This window comes from Centroberyx affinis, unplaced genomic scaffold (assembly GCF_046629955.1).
Source record: "Centroberyx affinis isolate AG114_WGS23_722 - 3 ecotype Tasmania unplaced genomic scaffold, CSIRO-AGI_Caff_v1 ptg002115l_1, whole genome shotgun sequence".
Lineage (NCBI taxonomy): Eukaryota > Metazoa > Chordata > Actinopteri > Beryciformes > Berycidae > Centroberyx > Centroberyx affinis.
The window spans coordinates 178,116-200,132 of record NW_027280437.1 but is presented as its reverse complement, the minus strand read 5'-3'; the positions used below and the strand labels follow the sequence as shown (position 1 = coordinate 200,132).

Below are 22,017 nucleotides of genomic sequence, written 5' to 3'. Positions count from 1 at the left end.
AAGTGTACAATCACATCAATTAGAATATAAATATTCCAGTTGCTGTGTGCAGCAGCAATGGCCAGTTTTTTCTATCTTCTATCTAGCTTGCATGTTTCTATTCAAATTGTGACATACTTTTGTTACTATTCTGCGCTCTCTTGATCCATGTTTAAGAGCGATCGGTTGACAAATGGCTCGGTTGCTTCAAGACAATAGACAATTACAAAGACCAGCTCTTTAAACAGTGTGTGACATTTATCTGGTAATAATAATTCAAAGTCATTAACAGCTCCCCATCAATCATGTGTGCCCTCAAAGTGAGATGTGTTACAATAATAATGGATGATCGGGTGTGGTGCTGGGCTGTCGCTAAGTACGCTGCCATAAATCCTTGATACACAAACCGTGATCCAGGACTGGCATAATATACATCATTTCCTTTTATGTACCTACTCGTTGCACCCCATTTCCCTCAAAATGTCCTTGCTATCCCTCTGTCTTTTTTTCTCACCCTCTTTCTCTCACTCTCCTTTACGATCATCTGTATGCATCTATGGTATCGTGCTAACGAGTTCTGAGATGAGACAATGAATAAATATTCTTTTTATGTCCATCACTCTTGCTCCCGGCTTTCAGGTCAGCTGGCTATGTCTGCTTAACGCCCACATAAGCAGCCAGCGATAGCTTACGACAGAATAACAAAGTCCCCTACTAGCTAATCACTGGAACGCTCAACTTTTTAAAATGGGGGACCTACATGTTGCACGTAATGTAGATTCACAGGGGAGAAAACAACAAGTAGTTTGCTCCATGTATTAGTTTACTAACTCTGTGCTGTAGACTTTCAGCCTGTGATTGTTGCTGCTGATGTATTCTCCAAAGAGCCCTTCCAGAAATTAAAAATAAATTGATTGTTGTGATTTCTGACAAACAAACACATTTCCAAGTATATAAATACAAAACAGACAACTTTGACATGTTCATGTTCATTCGGCAACCCAAGGAATTGGTTCCAAAACAGAGTATGGGCCAGAAAGTGAGTTTTGAAAATATTACTTTATGCACCAATCTAAAAATTGTAAGTAACAAAACATCATAAGTGCTTTGTACTGTTTTTAAGAAGTAACTTTTCCAAGTAATTTTTACCACTGTACCATCTGCCAACTGGAAAGCGCCTCACTAGGTGAAAGCTTCTCCACCCACCACGGTTTGAAAATCATCTCAGGGACCCATGCCCTTGTTCAGCTGTACCGGGGAAGATAGATAGCGCGGATGTTTAGTTTTTCTTATGGAAAGGGAGAACACTGAGGTTAACGTATATATTAAAATTACAGATGAACTGAAATGAATAATTATTTCTTTTGACTTGCAATGTAAGTAAATGTGTTCCCAACATTTTGAGTAGGCAACACGCTGAATCTACATTACTGAGATGAGAAATTAAAGCCACATAGCCCAAAAAAACAAAAATAAAACGAGGAAAGATTAACACATTGCAGTCTGTGTTATAGCCCTGATACCGCATTAAATGATAGGCTTACCACCACCCTACCTCAAAACTGCATTAGGGTCACCCTGACAATGAACAGCGAGCCAAACAACTCCTTGAGTGCCATTTTCTCTTCTCCATTACATGCACAAACAGAAGGTCTGGAGCCAGTGCTGGAGTATGTTTATGGGGTAATGGCTGGTCTCAGAGTACAGTAAGTGTCCTATGGCTATTGATCCAGGTTGGTAAGATCATGAGCGGTTGCTGGGAAGCTGAAGGCGTGCGCTCAGGAGTCTGGTCTGTCCGTGCCGTCTGGGCTCCTGGATGTCCGGAGGTGGTCAGGGCGGCTGGAGACGGCATCAGACTGAGTGGAACCAGCTGAACTGCCAGCCGACCGATGCAATGACTTTTTAATGGCTCCTCATTTCACTATAAACTGATGAATGTGGCTCTGCACAGTGAAACTTAAACCACAGCGTCTGATTTAAAAAGGCATAAAAGAACAAACTATCGAGCGTTTGGGTTTCATCGACCAGCGGGGTCATTTTTGTTATGGAGTTCAGGTTGTGATTTCTCGCCAAGATAGCGCTCGCAAAGTTCAATCCTGAAAGATGCATGAACTCCATTACGTTCATATTACGGACTCCACCCAGGCTCTGCCGAGACTTGGCCTTTTGTGGTACAAGATCACATCTACACAAATATGTCGATGGCTGGGGTCTCGGCAAATTTCCCTCAATGGCAAGCACCCATTATAGGACACAAGCTACAGCAATGCTTCAAATGCTGGTGGACATCTGGCAGCCAAGGACTCTCTGGGGACTCTGGCAAAAGAGCAGCGCACCTCATGTGATGTCAGTGGATCTGTCAGAGCAATCTGTTTTCCTATGCCACGGGTCAGGGGGCCAGGACCAGCGAGCATATACACACTCAACGTGTCACGTACGACTACAGTGCTGGCGCCGTGCCTCGGGCTATTCCACCTGTGCACCTTCTCTTTCAGCTTCTTCCTCTGTCTTTACTCCTTTATTTATTCTCTCCATCCCCCCCCCCCCCCCCTTCATCCTTTGAATTCCAGCACTGCCCTCTTTTCCTTCAGCTTCATTAAGAGATCTGCACATGTTGTTCATGCTCGGCTGCGTCCGGCTCTGGTGTCCTTGGGAAAGAGAGTTGGAGGTAAGAGCGGGGTTTGTTGTATTCGTGTACTCCCTGCTTCTCCCTGGGTAAAACGAGATGAAATGTGCTTCGCCTAACCTTGATGTTACTCGACTCGCTCTCTGCTCCTTTTCCTACCGAATAAAGAAAATGGCCGCCTGGCAGTCCAGTAAGAAGTGTTTGTGAGTGAAGCCAAAAAAGTCTGTAATTGGGACCCTGAGCAGGGAGTCTTCAATACATGTCAAGGAGAATTATAGCTTTGAGGTAATAATAAATAGGGATGGGGGGTATTCTTTTCAATATGCCACATTAGTTCTCCTCATTCTCTTTCTTTCATTCTTTCTTTCTTTCTTTCTTATTTCATAACACCTGGGCGACATTTACTGATTGAATGAATGCGATACCAGCAATGGGGTGTCTGATCTACCTTCATTATCAAGGCCAGCTTCAATTCATGGCTTAATGAATGGAGTCTTTGCTTTCACAATGGGAGATGCAATTACTCTCTGTATTTCATAACATTATTAGCATCTGAGGTGTGTAGCCATACTGTGAGTGTCGGTATTCAGGCTCACAGTCCCTCAAGAGACCCACAGTGCTAATGAGCAAGGTTAGGGCAGACAGTGTCGTCAGAGCAGTGAAGCCATTTGCTCCTAAATGACATATCCTTTGTGGGTATGAGCCCATATTAGTTCCTAATGTGCAGTGTCACCTAAGGCGTCCACATTGTGTTCATATCCAGGGAAGAGCGAAAATGAAATCGGGGGAGACTTTATTAAGTGTGATATTACCATGCACCTGAGTTATGTATCTATATGGGTAAGAAAAAAAATGATTCACTTTGTCAGGCGCAGGCATTCACTTTGTCTTCACCTTAATCACATCTTTCAGGCATCGAGCCACGGATCTCTGAGGGGGGAATCTCACTGACAGGAAATTATGAAAAAGAATTAATTTGACCTTCCCTTCCAGGGAGAGAGAGGGGGGGGGGGGAGAGAGAGAGAGGGAGAGAGGGGGAGAGAGAGAGAGTGTCGAGGGAGGTTTAAGGAGGAACTGGCTCCACAGAGGGCAGGATCCTGCGGAGCTCTTGGATAATGAGAGCGCTCAGCTCCCCTCACACTGGAGCAAGATGTACTATTCACTAAAAAGCCCAAAGGAAGGACAGTGGTCACCCAGGGCTCCTTAAGCCTTTTGAGTGACCCGATTCAACAAAGACTCTGGAGTAAAGACACTGTATTCAGTCAAGATGGCCATGTAGACACATTTCTTCTAGTTTGCTCAACAGGCCTTCCTTCACTGCAGATCCCACAGCAACAGTCTTTTAGTTTTTGTGAAGATCTGCAAGACAACTGTGGGCCCATGGAGAATAGATTCAGAGTAAAGGATCTAAAGTAAAGATCTAGTGAGGTAGTTCCATGAATCCTGCAGATGCACACAGACCATACAAATACTTGTGAACAATGCTCTCCCTTTAGGCATCTTCGCATTAAAAAGTTATGTATTTGGTAGCTGCTGGTTATCTCATAATCAGAGGGTTGTAAAATGAAATCTTACTGCTCATTCTAATCATTTTGAACTACAATCAACATTGCTCACAGTTTAAAAGTTTGTGGTTTGGGTGGAAATCTACTGCCTGAGGACAAGTGCAGACTCCACTTGAGTCCATATTCCAGCGTTTATTTGTGCTGAGCTCAGCAGAGTTTCTCTAGTCACTCAAGCACAGTTAGCACGATAACCTGCTATGAAAGATAATGGAGGACTCTCTGTTCACTGGAGATCTCTGACTGAAGAGATTTCCTCTGTGGAGCCATGGAGAGAAGAGAGATCATTCATTAAGGTGCCTGGAGCAAAGGAACCAGGGTCTGCTACAGCACAACAGGAAGCTGCCTTCACTTACTGCCCCGGGGCCGTAATTCTCTGCAAAAGCTGTTATTGAACTTTTTCACCCTGGGACTCGAATTAGAAATTTAGTCTCCTGTCTGGGATATGAGGCTCAGAGAACAGATTGCTTCTCTTGTCATTTGGGAGCGTATCATAACAAGACCAACTACCAACATTAAGTCCAAATCCTAGGCCTCCCAAGACTTTTTCCACTAAGAGAAGAGTTGTGCTCTCACTGGAACTTTAATGATACTGCTGCAGAACATATACCATAAGCCTATAATCTATATTTGATTGGCGACAGTGCTGAGGTCAACACAAATGGCCCATGTACACACCTGCAATAGTCATCTAGTGCTGAAAGTACGGAAAGTAATCAAGGAATGAGGCAAACAACAAACTTCTCACAAATGTTAAAAAAGCAAATTCTGGAAGATGTTAACAGGCTGAAATGCACAAAGTGGAGGAAAGTACGGCTGTGAAGAATCTGTGTCTAATTTCTTTCAGTGTTGTCTTTTTTTCTCTTTTAAATGAGTCTGTTACTCTAAATGAAGCATATACAGCAAGGCTGTGTCTATATTCAAAGATTAGCACTGTATACTCAGAAAACCACTTTCATAAAACTCTGTCAGCTGCGTAATTCAAGTTTCTTTAAGAGTGATCATTTCACAAGCCAGTAATAGCATATTTACTGGTATGGGAGTGTTATTGAAAAACTCTGAAATGGTTATAAGCATGAAATTGAATACAGAAGAAGAGGAAAATTAGTTTTTTTTTTAGGAGGGGAGAAATGCAACAGCCTAACTTTCCAATCTTTGTGTTAAAGACAATTCAGAGAGATTCAGTGCAGTCACTAGTGGCTTTTGCACATGACTGTTTGAGTGGTTAAATGCCATTTTCAACAAAACAACCTAATTAATCATAACATTCTCATTCTTTTTTTCTTCTCAATTTTCCCACATTTCAACTGTTTGAGCTGTTAGAGGCTGGAGAGGTTAATAAGAGGGCATAACTCACTTTATTTTTCAGTGGAAAGACATATGCTTCTGTTTTTAGCCCTGCACTGTACATTTTGTCTCAGGTGTTCAAAGATCTTTGTTTGTTTCCATGGATACAGATATTAAAGGATAACTATAAAGTTTACAGTGAGTGCCTCTGTCTCAGACTAAGACAGGCTAACATTTGCAAGGTGTCAAAAACATAGGCTTCAACAACATAATCACCTTAGGCAGGTTGCTAATGGTTCTTCCACAGTCTAACTCTATAACTTGAGAACCAGCACAAGGATCTTAAGCTTCATCTTTTAAACCACTTCCTAAAACTTGTACAGGCTTGCTTTTATGTAAAGATATTTTTATGAACCTTCCTTTTCATGTTTTACCTGCTTTTTATGTGTCTTGACTTTACCAATTTGCTTTTTCTGTTGATTTTATCTTTTGTTTTTATTTACTCCTTTGGAAAACATAATGTGGCCTAACTGTGTTTTGACAAGCACTCTTCAAATAAAAATGAACACTATTAACTATGTTTTAACTTCAGTTGAAGGACTAGCCTACCTCTATGGGTTTGAGGAAATTTGTGGGTTTCTGGGTTTATGCAACTTTTTCACAACCAATTACTCTCGAGATACTCCCAAAAAAAAGATAGATACTCTCTCTTTTCTTAGTGTTTTTAAGAAAAACACCAAGAGAAACAGGCTGTTAATCTTAGTTCCTGAGAAGTTGACATTTTGGAGATACAAGCCATACGTGTACATCTGTGTGAGCCCAGCACACTCAAAAAACACCTGTGTCTCATTCCAGATGCAGTAAGACTAGAAGTTTCATGTGTCATCTACATTTCAGATAATCCAAAACTAACATGCAGTGAACTGACTTTGCTTAAACCGGTGTGTATCGCGTGTCGTTTCAGCGGCGGTTTTCACCATCACACCCTCCTTTCTGCGATGATACCCTGCGCTGTGCCCAGAGTGGCTGCAGCGTGTCAGCGGGCCACTCCACTGAGCCAGACGCCCTCGACACTCTGAGGGCCGCCGCTGTTTGGGTATCGCTGTCTATTTGGAGTGCCTCAGTCAGTCTCTGTTGACTGTAAGCGATAAGGGATGAGCCTCCACTCTCCGCCGTCCCGGTGGCATAGAGAGAGGGGAAATCTAATTATTTCCCTCCCATGGCCCAGCAAGCCTTAAAGGTTAATCACTGTCCGTCTGGCTAATTCTGTCTGGGTACACCGCAGTAATTACAACACCCCACTCTCTCTCTCTCTCACCTCTCTCTTTCTCTCACCCGCTCTCTCTGTCTCTCATTTTCTCTATTGTGTACCTCACTCCCTCTGTCTCTCTCTCTCCTGCTCCCTCTCTCTTTATGTATAGTGTATCCTTCTCTCTCTCTCTTTAGTTTCTCTATCATATTCCTCTCTTTGTATATACAATATGGTGTACGTCTCTCTTTCTCGCTCATGATCCCTCCCTTTCTCTATCAGGCAGCTACATGTATGTAGGTGCCAACACACACACACACACACACACACACACACACACACACACGCACACAAAAGTTAAACCTGTCACTGTGCCAGTTGCTGTTTTTCAAGCCTCTGTTTCATCTCCCATCAGATTGGACAGGGAGGAGTGGTTCCTTTTCTCACCTCCTCTTCTTCTCACACTCCCCACTCTCTCTCTCTCTCTCTCTTCTCCATCTTCTCACCGCCTCTCTCTCTCTCTCCCTACCTTCTCATCACCTGCTCTCTCCATGTCTCTCTCTCTCTCTCTCTCCACTCACTCACATCACTCCTCTTTCTCTCCATCATCTCATCACCTCTCCCTCTCCCGCATCTTCTCACCTCATTTCTCTCTCTCTCTCTCTCTCTCTCTCCCCCCTCAGCTTCCAACATGGTTACAGCTTTCCCCCTAGCAACAGCTCTAGGAAGTGCGCCCTGGGCCTAGAAACACTCTTCCATCTCCTTCCTTCCATTTTCTCAGTCCCTGCCAATAGCATCTCCAGAGGCGACAGCTTAGCAGACTGAAAATACTTCTTTTTTCTTTCCCTCTGTCCTTTTCACACTGTCTCCTAACTTTGTTCTCCCGACGGACCGAACCTTCAGCCAAACACACTGTCTCCTGGACATTCCATCACATCAATCATTATATTCACTGATGTAGCTGGTAAATAAAAAGGTGGATAAACTATGGCCTGATCATCATAACAACCGCCGATATCAAACAAAAATCACCTATATTGTCAGAAAAGCATTCATTTGTGCATTTCACTCCTTAAATAGCCTATCCTCACATAACTTACATCGGTCTGATACTTCTTCTTATGATGATTCTTATCGGTTTATGTCATAAATAATTTATGTCAGCCTAAAAAGGTGGGTAGACCCAATTTCTGCAAATAAAAAGTGGGTTAACTGTGTTTAGGTGGGTTTACCCTCCGCTACATCCCTGATTACATTCTCTCCCCCCTCCTCCCTCGGGTTATCTCCTCGCTCTCTGCCTCCGCATCTCTCTCTCACTCGATCAATCTACTCCCCCCTCCCCCCACCCATTCAATCTTTGCTTTCCCTCTGTCCTTTCTCCCCGAGGCCCAGGCAGCCTCCACTAACAGGCTGCTTCCTGCTGGGGCTATAGAGGCCTGTCGCTGCCGAGGCTGGTGGGCTGTCGCCTCCCATATCATCACTGCTGAGAGGAGAGGCGAGGCGAGGAGAGGGCGAGTGCAGAAAACAAGGGAGGACGCGAGAGGAACGGGACGAGAGAGGGAGGAGAAGAGTGGGGGAGATGAGAAAGGGGAGCAGAGGGACGCTGAGAGCAGCTCTTAGCAAACTGTCATCGCTCAGTGAAACTCTCTCTCTCCCTCTCGCTCTCTCTTTCTCTTTCTATTTTCCGCTTGCTAGTGGGGACCAAAACAGTGGCAAGGGATAGGAGCTGCTTTATTACACTTCAAATGCTTTCTAAGAATTTTGCTGAGTGACAATGACTTCCTAGGATTTGCTTCTTGGGGCCCTTCTGGTAAAGATCTGTTTGAGTGTCTGTGGACAAACTGTAGCTGGTGATGTGGACTGCTGCTGGTACTGGTGACGGAGGAATGAAGCTGCTAGGATTTACTGAGGAACAGACAAGAGTAGCTGGGTGAGAAAGAGGAGGTGCGGAGAGGCCAGTGATTGGCCATTATTATGAGACACGCTAGAGAGGATTCATTATGCGGCGTGAGAAATGCATAGTCTAGAAACCACAGAAATGAGGTTATGGTGGTAGGGTGGTGAAGAGTGCAGACGAAAAAATGCGGAAGGAAATAATGGTCTGTTTCTTACGGGGAAATGCATCTGTGTTATCACGAAATGCAAATTTTGTAAAATTCAATAGTGGTAATAATGTGAACTGGTTTGGTACGTATATATCCCACTATGTTCAGTTTTCTGTTATTATGGTTAGATTTATACTTTCTATCTAACGAGCAGATTCAATTATCCGGCCTCAAACCAACTTGATGGATGATGTGAGAGAAACAATTAAACCAGTTAAAACTGTGGTAAAACTGTGAAGGAATTTTAACTGCTGTAAACATGCCAGCTTCTGATTATCCTTGCACTTGAGCACTTTCGCGTTGTGTTGTTATGAAACAACACCTGTAGTGTTATGGTGAGATGAGTACTGTCTATGGGTAGACTGTTTACTCTTTTGGGTTTCACTGAGTTATCATGAAATGTGTCAGCCCCATGAGTGGGATAAAACCTTTCAACTTAACAGTAGCCTAAGACAGTGGTTCTCAACGAGGGGTCCGGTGACCACCAGGGGTCCTTGAGGGGGTTCCAGGGGGTCCCCAGCAAATTGATGAATTGTTAAACATCAGCATTATTTAATTTAACACAAAGTTAACACAATTAGAGAGGTAGAAGAATGACTATTTTGATCATAGTTTCACTGTTATCTCTCAACCTACACTACAGATAGTCTTGGAATTCTGGACAAAATCTTATCTAACAATAAAAATATTATCAGATTTGGGTCTGAGAGACAAAATCTCATCAAGTTAGGGGTCTGTGGCTCTAATGTGTAAATTAGGGGGTCCTTGATATGAAAAAGGTTGAGAATCACTGGCTTAAGACACCACTTCCCAGTTTGGATTTTGCATTTGTTACCTCCTGTAGGCAGAAAAGTGTCCATACCCGACACCGGACTTTCATTTGGGCAAATAGGGTGAATATACAGGGTCTCTATTGGTGGGGATGAGACGCTCTTCTCTCTCACAGCTCCACTTTGTGATTTAGGCTGATTAGACGGGTGTATTTTTTCATGAAAATCTTGCCTCGTGCAGCTTTAAAACATGCAGCGATTTCCATGACAACAGATGGCATGCACATAAATGTGCCGCACTAGATGATTTGAATATTTATCAAAATGTGAGATGCCAATCCCCCTGAGTGAAATCGTTGTCAGGGAGAAGTACAGATACAGTATGCCCTGCACTGTGATGTCTTGTCTGCCTCATGAGGTTAGAAGCTTGTGTGAGTAAATTCTGCCCTGTATGAAATTAACAGTATTATGGTGATGTGTACCATGTGTGAGTGTATTTCAGATGGTTTCAAGGGGTTTGGCTGGAAAGTCTACCTTGTGTGAGTAGCTGAAGGGTCCTGACCTCCTCCCGGACCCGAAGCTGCAGGACCTGCTGCAGGATGTGCTGCCGCTGGGCCTCCTGCATGATGCCCATTCGCTCCAGCTTTCTGTCCGTCAATCTCATCAGAGCCCGCCCTAGACAGACAGAGACGGGTAGAAGTTAGGAAGGAGAAGAGAGGAGAGGGAAACATGAGGAATTCAGTATGCAGGGCCAGAGAAGCCGTAAAAGGATATAGATCAAGCATTTATGTCAGATACACACACGCGCGCAAGCACACACGCAGACACATGCATACCCACACACACACACAGACAGAAAACAATAACAGCTGTAACAGCCCAACAAATCATGCATTACATGTTGATGGCAACGTGTAAATTTTTAAGGCTTGTCAAGGCTGCAGCATTGTTTCTGACATAAAAACTGAAAACTGTTTTCAAGAACCTTTCCCTGTTATATGAATCTGTTATATATAGTGTGGCTGCTGCTATCCAGTCCAGCTCAACTCAGTGCTCAGCACAAAGCTGTTTTTTTTTCTAACATAACACACAGCACACACTTTACATAATTATCAGTGTATCCCCTGAGCAAAACTCCCTCACAGCTCCTTCTTTAATTTCAAATCCATGTATAAAATCCATAATTTAATCATCCAATCATTTTCTATGAGGGGGATTTGGGCTGCTGATAAAAGGCGAGTTGAGTATGGTCTAATTAATAACGCTTGTTAGGAGTGCCTTTGTAACATGTGGGATGGTGAGCAGATAGGAAGATAATTCGTAGTAATTACTATGCATTAGGTTGGACCCCCGCAGCTCCCCGCGCTCCTTTGCCCTAATGACTGCCTGGGCAGAGAGAGGTTCTGATTGGCTAAGATCCAGGGTACAGATCACTCTTGAAAGGCTCATGGAGCTGTTAACTTGTGGGTTTATGATCTCTCAGCATGGCCTGTCACATGCTTTTTTCTCTCTGTCTCTCTCTCTCTCTCTCTCTCTTTCTCTCTCTCTCTCTCTCTCTCTCTCTCTTTCTCTCTCTCTCTCCACTCTCTTCGAAGCCGAGTGCCATCCAACCTAACAAAACAGCAACTGTAGTCACTGCTGCAAGATTGAAATCGAATTTTGATTTTTAAATTGGTGTACTCGCTCTTACTCAATGTTCTTTTTAAACACCACAACAGAGAGAATTGAGGACTTTGTAATTTCATGCCTATTGACTTGTTTGGAAGATTCATTGTAGATCTTTTGGGGCTAACCAAGCCCCACGCCACCTCTTCGCTGCCACAGCACAAAAGGGAGTAGCTGGGAAAGCTAAGTACCCTTAAGTGTTAGTGGTATAAAGTTGACTGTGTTAGACCAATTTTCTCCTGCCTTAACAAAAGGAGCTCTTTGCTCGGCACTAAGGCCAGATGGGAGTAAAATGCCAAACATAGTTAAGACGCTCCGACACAAAATGGCTTTGAAAGTACCCATTACATAAACACAGGGGAGCTAACTAGAGTCACAAAGACTCAGAAGTGAGAAAGAGAAAGAATATTAAATAGAAAGATGGAAAGACAGAGATTAGTGAGATGGAAAGAGAAAGTGCACTGGTGAACCGGGGGAGGGGGGAAGGGGGAAGGGGGGTAAAGTTGGGAAGAAGAGAGAAGACAGAGAGTGTTACAGACAGAGTGACAGAGAAACCCAATGTGCACATAAAGCATGCTGTTATGAGTCTATAAATATTGACCAAGCATCACTTGGCACCTCATCATGCAACCAAAGATAGATCGGCATGGCAACAGAGGTTCACTTTCTCCCTGCTTCAGTGATATCCATCGTAAATTACAGCAGATACCAGAGATACAACACAGCATTCTAATCAGGAGCTAAACAGGTGGTTCAAAGCATCTTTATTGATTCACAAAAAAATCCACAAAAAAAATACCTTTAGGCATTATTTATCAAGCCATCTACACATTCATTCAGAGAGAATTTTCCTTGTATAACGAAAACCTTCCAGTTGCAGTTTAGATGGTAATTGGGCGTTAAAAGCATTTAGCATGCATGTTTCATTTACTGAATAAGTTTGGGCCGAGCTTTAATAAATCAGGCCGGATATCTTCTAACAGCACCAGAAGAAAGGTGTATTGGTGTGCGCAGGTGGAGTACTGCGGATGCCTGGAAGATGAGAGGCTTGCAGGCGGCTATGAACACACTGCCAGTTCTCGGCGGTGGGGAACCAACGGTCGGTCGGTTGGCGGATCAGTATCAGCAGGGTGGAACGCTTCTGTAAGGAGTCCAAACTCTCACTCTCTCGCCCCGCTGCAGGTCTGAGCCACTGGCTTCAACAATCCCACCAGGCCTCAGCTGGGAATTTTTCAAATCACAATTAATACACTGAGCACTGTAGCATGGCCATGAGGAGGTGAGGGCGGGGGGGCAAGACAAGAGAGGAGATTAAAGTCACAATGAAACGGCATTTTGAGAGCATCTTGCATCTTTACTGTGATGTATTTCCTGTTGAAACAGGTTATTGGGGTGGGGCATAATGTGAGAAGTGTTCAATCAAAAGTGGAAACCAATGGGATATCAGTTAGGGAGAGAGAGGAAGTTTTATTTGAAGGGAGGGGCGGGATTGTTCAAAAATGTGATGGTTTCATTGGTTGGAATGTTTATATATGCTTCCTGGTACATGATGAAATCACCACTAAAAAAATTGCATTTTCCAGAAAGTGGAAGTAAAGAGATTTTCACATAAAAATACAAGATTTCTTTTGTCATTTTTGTGGCATAAATTGTCAAATAGGTGTATGGTATCACAGTTTGAATGAGCTAAAAAAAAAAAAAGTGATTTTTCATTTCAGTGTGACTTTAAAGAGGGGAAGAGATACGGAAGGAGAGAAGAAAGAGAGAGAGATGCTTCCAAACAGGTGGACTGTCTGGAAGATGAAGTGATAGAAAAAAACTCAGTGGAAGGTAGAAGGTATAGAAAACGGAGAGGTGATGAGAGAAATGGGGGAAACAACTGTGTAGAGGATACTGTATGTCCACTGGGTACTGGGCTGAGACATGATGGTGTGTAATATGACCAATTCTACGGGGTCACAGCGGTGCGATAGACCGCCGTTTCAGTTCATTTGGCAGGTCAACACATAGAGACAATGGCAAAAAGCAGACATGGCAGAAAATCACTTAACTCTTGACCCATACATACACTTCCCACACGCTGTAGTTCCCCCTCGCTTCGCAGCAGGGAAGGTAAACCAGGCATCTGTTTGTGAACACGTGTGTAATCATTTCATCTCCTGTCTGTGGCCTCGTCTATGATGGGAACAAAGCCCTTTTTCACTCAACCCCCTCCATCCACTTATCTTTGGCCAATTGACTGAGAAAATAATTTAAGGCACTGCAGCCTCTTCGCTTACACAATATTGATTGGATTCAAATTTCACTCGCTCACAGAGTCCCTTCTCCTCTGATACCTGATGACATTTCTTTTTCTTATTTTTTTTCTTCTTCTTTTAAAGCTGCTCTTTTCCCACTCGCTGTCCTGCCTGCCTACCGACCGGCCAGCCTGCCTGCTTACCCACCTAAATACCTACAAATCTCCCTCCTTCCTTCTCTCACGCCTTGCCTCTCTCTCTCTCTCTCTCTCTCTCCTATCTCTGTCCCTCCCTACTGTCACTTATCTATCCAGATACTGTAGCTACTTGACTACCCTACTTATCCACCCCCTCCTGGAACGAGGTAAATCATTTCTTCACCTCATCCTGTAAGGGCTTTAGTGGATCCAAACTGCTGGGGAAAATGGACTGCTTCTGCTTTCAATGTACTTTGAATCCCTCCTCTTCTCAGCTGTTTCCTTTATTCTGGCAGTTACCTGTAGCTCTCGCCGTCTCCCTCTGAATCATATCCAAGAAGCTGCTTTTTATTAGAGAAAAGGGTATAATATAACAATACTGAAGCATTTTCTGATCTGCAGGTTCTGTATTTACCTTTGGATTTACGCAGAAGCACAAATGTGGGCACACATGTATACGCACACACAGAAACACATTGATGCACACATACACACACACACACACACACACACACACGTATTGTCCCTGGGAATTAGATTAATGAGTGGTGGGAGAGCAGGCCTCCCTCGGTGTTGGGCTGGGGCAGATTAATCTACAGCTATAGCCTGGCACAGTCAACCACAGCTGTGATGAATGGGAGCTTAAAGTGCACCAGCACAGACAGACACACACACACACACACACACACCTACACACACAGACATAGACACACACGACACAAAGGCACAGACATATTAGATATAAACGCATGTGCAAACTGGACCAACTCTTCACACACACACACACACACACACACACACACACACACACACGCAGGCGCTGGCAGTACTGATCCTGCAGGAGTCCGTCCCATTTTGCATGTGGAGCACAAAGGCCATGCTAATTACAGCGGCGTGTGGGGCAGCCACGGGTAAGGACAGCGGTACAAAGGCAGCGAATTAACCCCACTCTCCCTCCATTTCACAACCCGGCTCCAAAAATGGCACTTCTCAAACCCTGACATGCTTTGGCAGCTGTGTGTGGAAGCCGGAGATACGGAGAGAGAGAGAGAGAGAGAGAGAGAGAGAGAGAGAGAGAGAGTATTCCATGACTACTTCTCCTCAGGTAAATCTTCCACACCAGTCACACACATTTCTCAAATCGCCGGCGCAGCTGTGTGCGTTTGTGTGTCCTCTGGGAATGAATGTCACCGAGCTGCATCTGGTTAACTACACTCCAAACCTGCACTGCACTCACTCCGCGACAGAATAACAAGCCATGTGAGTGTTCAGCACTGGCTAGTAAGTATACTTACTGCCATATGCAATAAGATCCCCCTCAAGAATATAAGTGGCATAATAGTATTGGAATCTACTCGCTGACAACGACAAAACACAGACAGAAAGTAGCGACATGCATATTCTACTTTCAAGGAAACCAAATCTATTGTAGATTTTTTTTTTTTGGTAGATTTTACCTACACTGGTATTCACTTTAATGTGGCGCAGGTTAGAGTCTTTAATGTAAATTCTGACTGATTGTCTCAGTCACCGAGTCGCTTGTAGCCCCTGCAGCTAAACAGCCACTGCAGCCACTGAGCTGCTGTGATCAGATGCTAATGCTATTCCTGACTGTGGGAGAAGAGGCCAGTTATAATCTTAAAGAGGACGGGGTTTATCCTAAGTAATGAAGCTGGGCCGCAGCCACGGAGAGAGAGAGGGAGAGGGAGAGAGAGAGACAGAGAGAGAGAGAGAGAGAACACACACACACACACACACACACACACACACACAGATAATAAGCTGCCTCAATCCTCCACTTCTCTCAGCAGCAGTAGCCCCATGCTGATTTCATCACCACTGATCTATCTCAGTTTGCTGATCATTATGCCATACCTCTCTTGGTTGGCCGCTACTAACAACCAGTATACAGCTCACTGGGGCACTAATGCTGGTGGGAAATCGCTATGGGTTACTCAGATCACTATGGCGATCACTATTGGGATTACTATGGAGCTAGCTCCCTTGAACCAAACAGACCACTATGAATTTCTGTGGTCATTATGGAGGGACTTGTGGCTACGATTTCAGATAACTACCTGTCACAGGTGGAGGAGATCACAGTGAATACATTCACACGCTTGTCGGTGACAAGGATATCCTGTGGCAAGGACTTTCCAGTGGCTACAGTTGTGACCGGAGCAACGTGGTTTGAGCCTCTCACGTAAACGTCGATTTGTATTCACTGTCAACTTACACAATCACAAAACATCGCCTCCTCTGATGAAATGAAAAGAAGCCCTCAAATAATCAAGTATTTTCCCCCTTATACCACCTATACTGTACCATATATCAAGAGGAAAGGTAAACACAACGGCATGTCCTCTGAATGCTTTTTGGATGCTGCTGCTATTGATCATCATTTAACCCTTGTGTGGTGTTCATGTTTTTGTTATTCACCCAATGTTCACCGGTCTGGTGGACCCACAACATTATTGGGTTTTTAAAACAATACAGCCACAGCAATTTATGTAAAAAGCCACACACTTAAAGCTATTTATGTGCTGTGTGTCTCCCCCAACTTGCACCTGGCCGGGGTAGAGTGTGGGAAAATACTAAATGTTTACAATATTTCGAAATAACATTGTGCAGGTTACCGCATGATTTTGTGTAGTTTCACACACTACAGAGGGTAAAGAGTACGGGAAAAGCAGGAACAAACAGGTTCTACTATGTTGACAGCAGGCCCATGTAGGAGCAAGACAGAGCGAAGGCACACAGCAAACCTTTTTGTTTCATTTTTACTTCACCTACACACACACTTTTCCATACTTTTATTACCCTCAGGACATGTAATATAAATGTATAGGGGGTGCAGTGTGTACTCAATGAAAATGTGTTCTTTTACATGTTCTTCACAGAAAATTAGCCAAAATGAGTCTCAGGTTGAAAAATAATTCATTTTATCATTTTTCTTTCAGTAAACATTGAAATTGGGGACCCCCGTTACAGGAGCGCATAGAGAAAGAACGATATAAAGGATGTTTTATCTTTTTTCAGCTTGTTTCAATGAAAGCTGTTTAGTATTTCTGCTTAGTATAGTATTGCTAAAAAAGCAAAAAAGTAAACCATCTCGCGACCCCTGAAAATTATCTCACGACCCCCTGGGGGGTCCCGACCCTCAGGTTGAGAACCACTGCTCTAAGAGAAGCTTCCTTTAGCTCAAAAAAAGCCTATGGGGTAAAAAAGAGATAGAAAACCAAAGTGTGAGTACAGTGAAAGCCCACAGTAAACCCCATGGAAGCCCAGGCTTGCGTGTGGACAGCCGACACTGGCTGGCCTCATTATGCGTACCTGGAGTGCGGCTGTTGACAAGCGGCTATTGTAATCATATGTGTGAAAGACTAGTGGGACACATCCAGCACAGCGTGAGCAGATTACTGTGACTCACACTGTGATCACGTGACTAACTAGTGGCTGTGAGGATGTTTTCAGCTGAATCTCTAATTTTCCTGCTATGATCATTACAATGGGCTCACGGGGGACATTTTAACTACTCCAGCTGTAATGAGTTGAATCTCAGGTGTGTTTTGTCTCTCCTTGACAGGTCTGTCTCTCCCAGCTCCACTTGTTTCTTGAAATAATTACAAAGTCAGACAGCGGTCGGAGGAGATGCGAATAGATGAGAAGAAGATATGTTAATGAGAAGAATATACTATCAAGCTTGTTTATTATCAATATTATCAGAATACAGGTCAAACTGAGTGTATACTCTAATGATCCACAGTGCACTGCTGTATCTATTTAATTGCTCTACTGTAGGCCATTTTCAATCTCTGAAGACTAATTTCCAACCTTTGGATATGGAATAGCAAGCAAGATAATTCCTAAACATGCAATTGGCAGAACATAATTAATTATATATTACGCAACACTATAAAATCACCTTGCCAATGGCATCATTAACTATGATTCCTTCTATCTTTGGATCCAATTGCCCCCCAGGCAGCTCATCAACTGCGAGCTGTTCAAGTGTCCTTTCTGGAAAACACAAAACAATGGCCACCAGTGGAGCTGTTTCACAGCTAGTGAGTTGATATGAAGCCTGTTAGTACCATTGAATCTTTTACTATACGCCTGCTCCTCTATGATACATTGGCACATTTATGACGGCGGTCTGTGATGCTTGTAGGATTCATTGTCTTATCTCTCAAGTGCTGTTTAGGCCTGCTGCCGGGTGTCCTAGGCTGGTTTAAAATGACGTTTTTCACCTTCATCCTTTTCTGTGGCTCATCAAATATACATTCTCCACCCTGTGTGAGACCTACCAGGGGACGAGGGGATCATGGCCAGAGCTACACAGGCTGCTGTGATTTTCTAAGTGGGAAAGATGATGGATCTGGCAACCAGAGGGGGTTGAGCACAGACCTTTAAAAGAACTGAACTGGCGTAGTGTGAGCTGCTGGATACAGGCCACTCTTCATTAAACCACTAATATTACAGGCTATTAATTATTCACAGTAGGGCCTTATGACACCATACATCAATGGATATTATGAGGCTAGCTATTCATTTATCCATGTATTCCTTTGTGAGAAAGACCAGTCTTATAGATGGATGGTGGGGGTATGCTCAGGTCTCGATTCACACTGTGCTGCTGCCTCTATTTTTATCAGGACTAACATCGACAATTTCCAAATTGGCTAACTGGCTCGATTGCTGGCTGGCTTGCTGGATGACTGGCTAGCTACCCGGCCAGCCTCTACAGCTGCATCTAATCCTCATCTGTGAATGACTTCAGAGAGGCTTTTGAATTTCCATGTTCTGATTCAATGATCTTCCATGACAGAAAATATAACTCAATAGTCACCCGCCCCTTTCTCTTTCTCTCTCTCTTGCTTTCTCCTTCCCTCTGCCTTTTGATTACATATGTCACCACACCTTCTGCGCTGATTACATCTACGGTATCGGTAAATGTGTATTTAACTCATTTACCGTGCCATGCTCTTCTCTCGCAAAAAGAGTTTTGTCCTTGTAATTACACCGGATTAGGGACTAATATCTAATTATGCCTTAATATGCTTTAATGCATTTTTAATGACAGCTTGGTGTTAAAGTCAAACTCTGGGCTGTCTCTGTTGGGAGCGGGAGGTGAGGATGGGAGGGGGGTGGGGGGGACGGGGGGTGTGTGTGTGGGGGGGGGTTCTTGGCAGTATAGGCTGGAGGGAGGATGGGAAACATTGATTTCTTTGGCTGAGGTTAGAGGAGCCTGGCAGGGAGGCAGCTGCTGCATACTGAAGTCATTCAATGTTAAAATGTTGCACCAGGCCTGATATGCAGTAAAATATATTTTCTTCTCTGCTGTCTATGTCAAAGCAGGGAGGACATAAATATGCCTGTTTGAATTATGATCTGGAATAGAGACTGTTTATTGATTTGCTACTTTGTGAAGGGATGACTACGCTGGAGCCAAGACAAGTGAGATCGAGTGCTATTGGCAGCCGAAAAGAGGGCTGAGTATTGTGTTACGGATGGAATAGACAGGAATACAGTAAAGAAATGATATAGCCTGGGGAATCCAGTGCTTGGTGAATCAAAAATCAAGCCTGAACTATAGGCAACACAGACAAAATCTACACACACATACGAACACACACCCTCTCTCACGCACAGTTTCCAATTTCCAGGAGTCACAGCTATTGTATAACAAGCACATTGAATAAATAGATATTCTCAGACGCACTTAGAAGTGTATTCATACTCACTGTTTGTTTGTCTACGCATGATTGTTTTCCAAAACAATATTCCATTCATCATTTGTTTTCCTTGTTTATTCTAATAGAGTGTAGGGACAGAAAAATATCTGCATGATATTTCATAGATTGATTGGGATGCAAATTGCTTTGTGAGCCCAATTGATATGGCTTGGCCTGTTTTAATTGGGTTCTGTTAATTAATGCTCGATGCGAAGACAAACTGAATTACTTGCATGTTTTGTGCATGTCATTATCTCCTAATTGGGCTGGTAGGGAGGTGTGTGTTGTGTGTGTGTGTGTGTGTGTGTGTGTGTGTGCATGTGCATGCCTGTGTATGTGTTTAGTTAACCCTTTCCTCACACTTATGATCCTGTAACACCATTACACCTAAATAACAAACACAGGTCATTAAGTTAATACATCATTAGGAAGCTGAGGTCCGATTTTTTAATCACTGAGAGGCTAATAAGAGAAATTATAATTTATTTACAGACTACTGCTGAATACATTAGGCTTGTCAGGAACACTGAAGTGTTTAATCTTAAAGTTAGATTAATTTTCTTTAATTACATGCAGACCTCATGAGAAATTTCTACCAAATGAATGGCTGGGTGACATGAACAGTGAAACACTCCCTGCTGCATGTCTCTCTTATGCAATTACAAACATTGCAGAGATGTGATAAGAGGGCTGCTTTCAGTGGCAGCCATTGTAGAAGTCCTTTTTCATGCATTTATCCTGCAGTTAATCTGCATTAGTACTGCATATAATTAATTCTCTAATTTTACATAGAAGAACCAAATTAGTAACAAAAGCGACTACACACCAGATCATTCCTTAGGCCTTCCAATGTCTGAATAGAGAGCAAAACTTAATTTTGCACAACATTATACTTGATGGATGGATCCAAAGTGCAGCAGCAGTTCAGCAAGCATGCAGTGAACAGTGGGTCTTCTACAATCGACCTGAATGCTGCTGGAGGAAGACATGTAGCAACAGGTCACATTTTCAGCAGGGTCGGGGCCATGAATTGAATTGAATTGAGAATGCATGGTAATGCTGGATTTGGAGCTTTGAGGAAACTGGAATTGGAATGACGGGAAGCAGAATTGCATGAAACTCCACTTCTAAGAGAGTTTGTCTTGACTCGCTAAACATTATAAATCAAACATTACGAATCAAATAAGACAGTTAAACAAATCAAATACATTCAATCACACATGTACATGCATTACGATTACATGTTATGTATCAAATACCACCTGAAAAGCACCTTTAACATTTTCTGATATTCAGTATTGATAATATATAACACTAACTTTAATCTCAGATATGTGGTAAGAAAAAACAAAAAAACATGGAATTTCACAGAATTTCACTAAATTAAATTCCACTTCCTCAAATTCCAATTCCAATTCCAATTCCAATTCCAATTCCAATTCCAATTCCAATTCTAATTCCTCAGTTGAATTGGAATTGATGAGTTAATTCATGAATTGACCCCAACTCTGATTTCCAGGCCATTTAATGCTAAACCTCGACACCCTCCATGCAAACGTATAACAATCAAAGTGCATCATAGGGTGAAATGGGAGAGTGAGCCGTTATGCCACTCATCATCACCCCCAAGCGATTCATCAAGTCAGTGAGTCGGGGAGGTCCTCCACAGCAACAAATAAACATATTAATGTGATCAGTCGTGCTCTGAGAGGTAGAGTGCACAGCAATTAGCCGTCGTCCTGTCGCTATGCGGCTGCAGCGTCGTTAGCGGCGGGGTCACCTTGAGGGGGCTCGTTAGGGAGATGATTGACACGGTAACTGTTGTCAGCGGTGACGCTGACAGTAGGGAGGGAGGGACGGACAGACGGGAAGGCCGGGTGGCGAGGCTGCGGGCGGCAGACAGTGGGTGCAGAGCGCACCTGCGATGTTATGAATGAGATCTGGCTTCAGCAAGAGGCGAAATGACAAATGTGCCGGTCCTCTATGACAGAGAGAGAAGCTGTGTTGCTGCAAGGATTCACTGTAGCGCTGATACACATCTGATCTAAAAATGGACAGCCATTCTTTATTTTTGTCTCCAGACATTTTTTTTTATATATATAAGCTATGATTGAATATAATTTGTAATATATATACCCACTTACAGTATATGGGGCAGTGTGTATGCCATGCTTCCAGAATCCACATAGTGATTAAGATTAAGTGTGGAGTGATATATTTATATGCACTTCCCCTTTGCACTGTATATGATGTCATTCTGTCCTTGTGCAATGTGCCAGTTTAGAGTGTGCTGCTATGTAAGTTGTTGATGTTTCCTCACCGATGCCACCAATACAAATTCCTATTGACAAGACATATTATTGCACTTGATAAATAATGTGATTGTAAATGGATGAATGTAATGTAACGAATGTGTAAAACCTAGGGAGATATAACCAGCCAATGACCACCTACAGATAGTTGCAGTAACATTCCCACTTTTGATATGTGACACTACTGCAGTTCTGCTCTTCTACCCCCAATACGAATTGCTTGGAAAATTCTACAGCACTAATGCAGAATAGATGCATGGTGGGGGAACTGTACATGTCAGTGTGAGATGCCA

At 43.3% G+C, this 22,017-nt stretch overlaps 1 protein-coding gene across 3 annotated transcripts in view; it reads right to left on the bottom strand.

Moving 5' to 3' along the window:
- The window catches only part of samd12 (sterile alpha motif domain containing 12), a 104,752-nt gene that overhangs the window by 58,012 nt on the left and 24,723 nt on the right, over nucleotides 1–22,017 (bottom strand). For all 3 annotated transcript variants that reach the window (XM_071531715.1, XM_071531713.1, XM_071531714.1), the window contains exon 4: nucleotides 10,113–10,253. In XM_071531715.1, coding sequence (XP_071387816.1) covers nucleotides 10,113–10,253 — 141 coding nt within the window. The remainder of the gene's footprint in view (nucleotides 1–10,112; nucleotides 10,254–22,017) is intronic.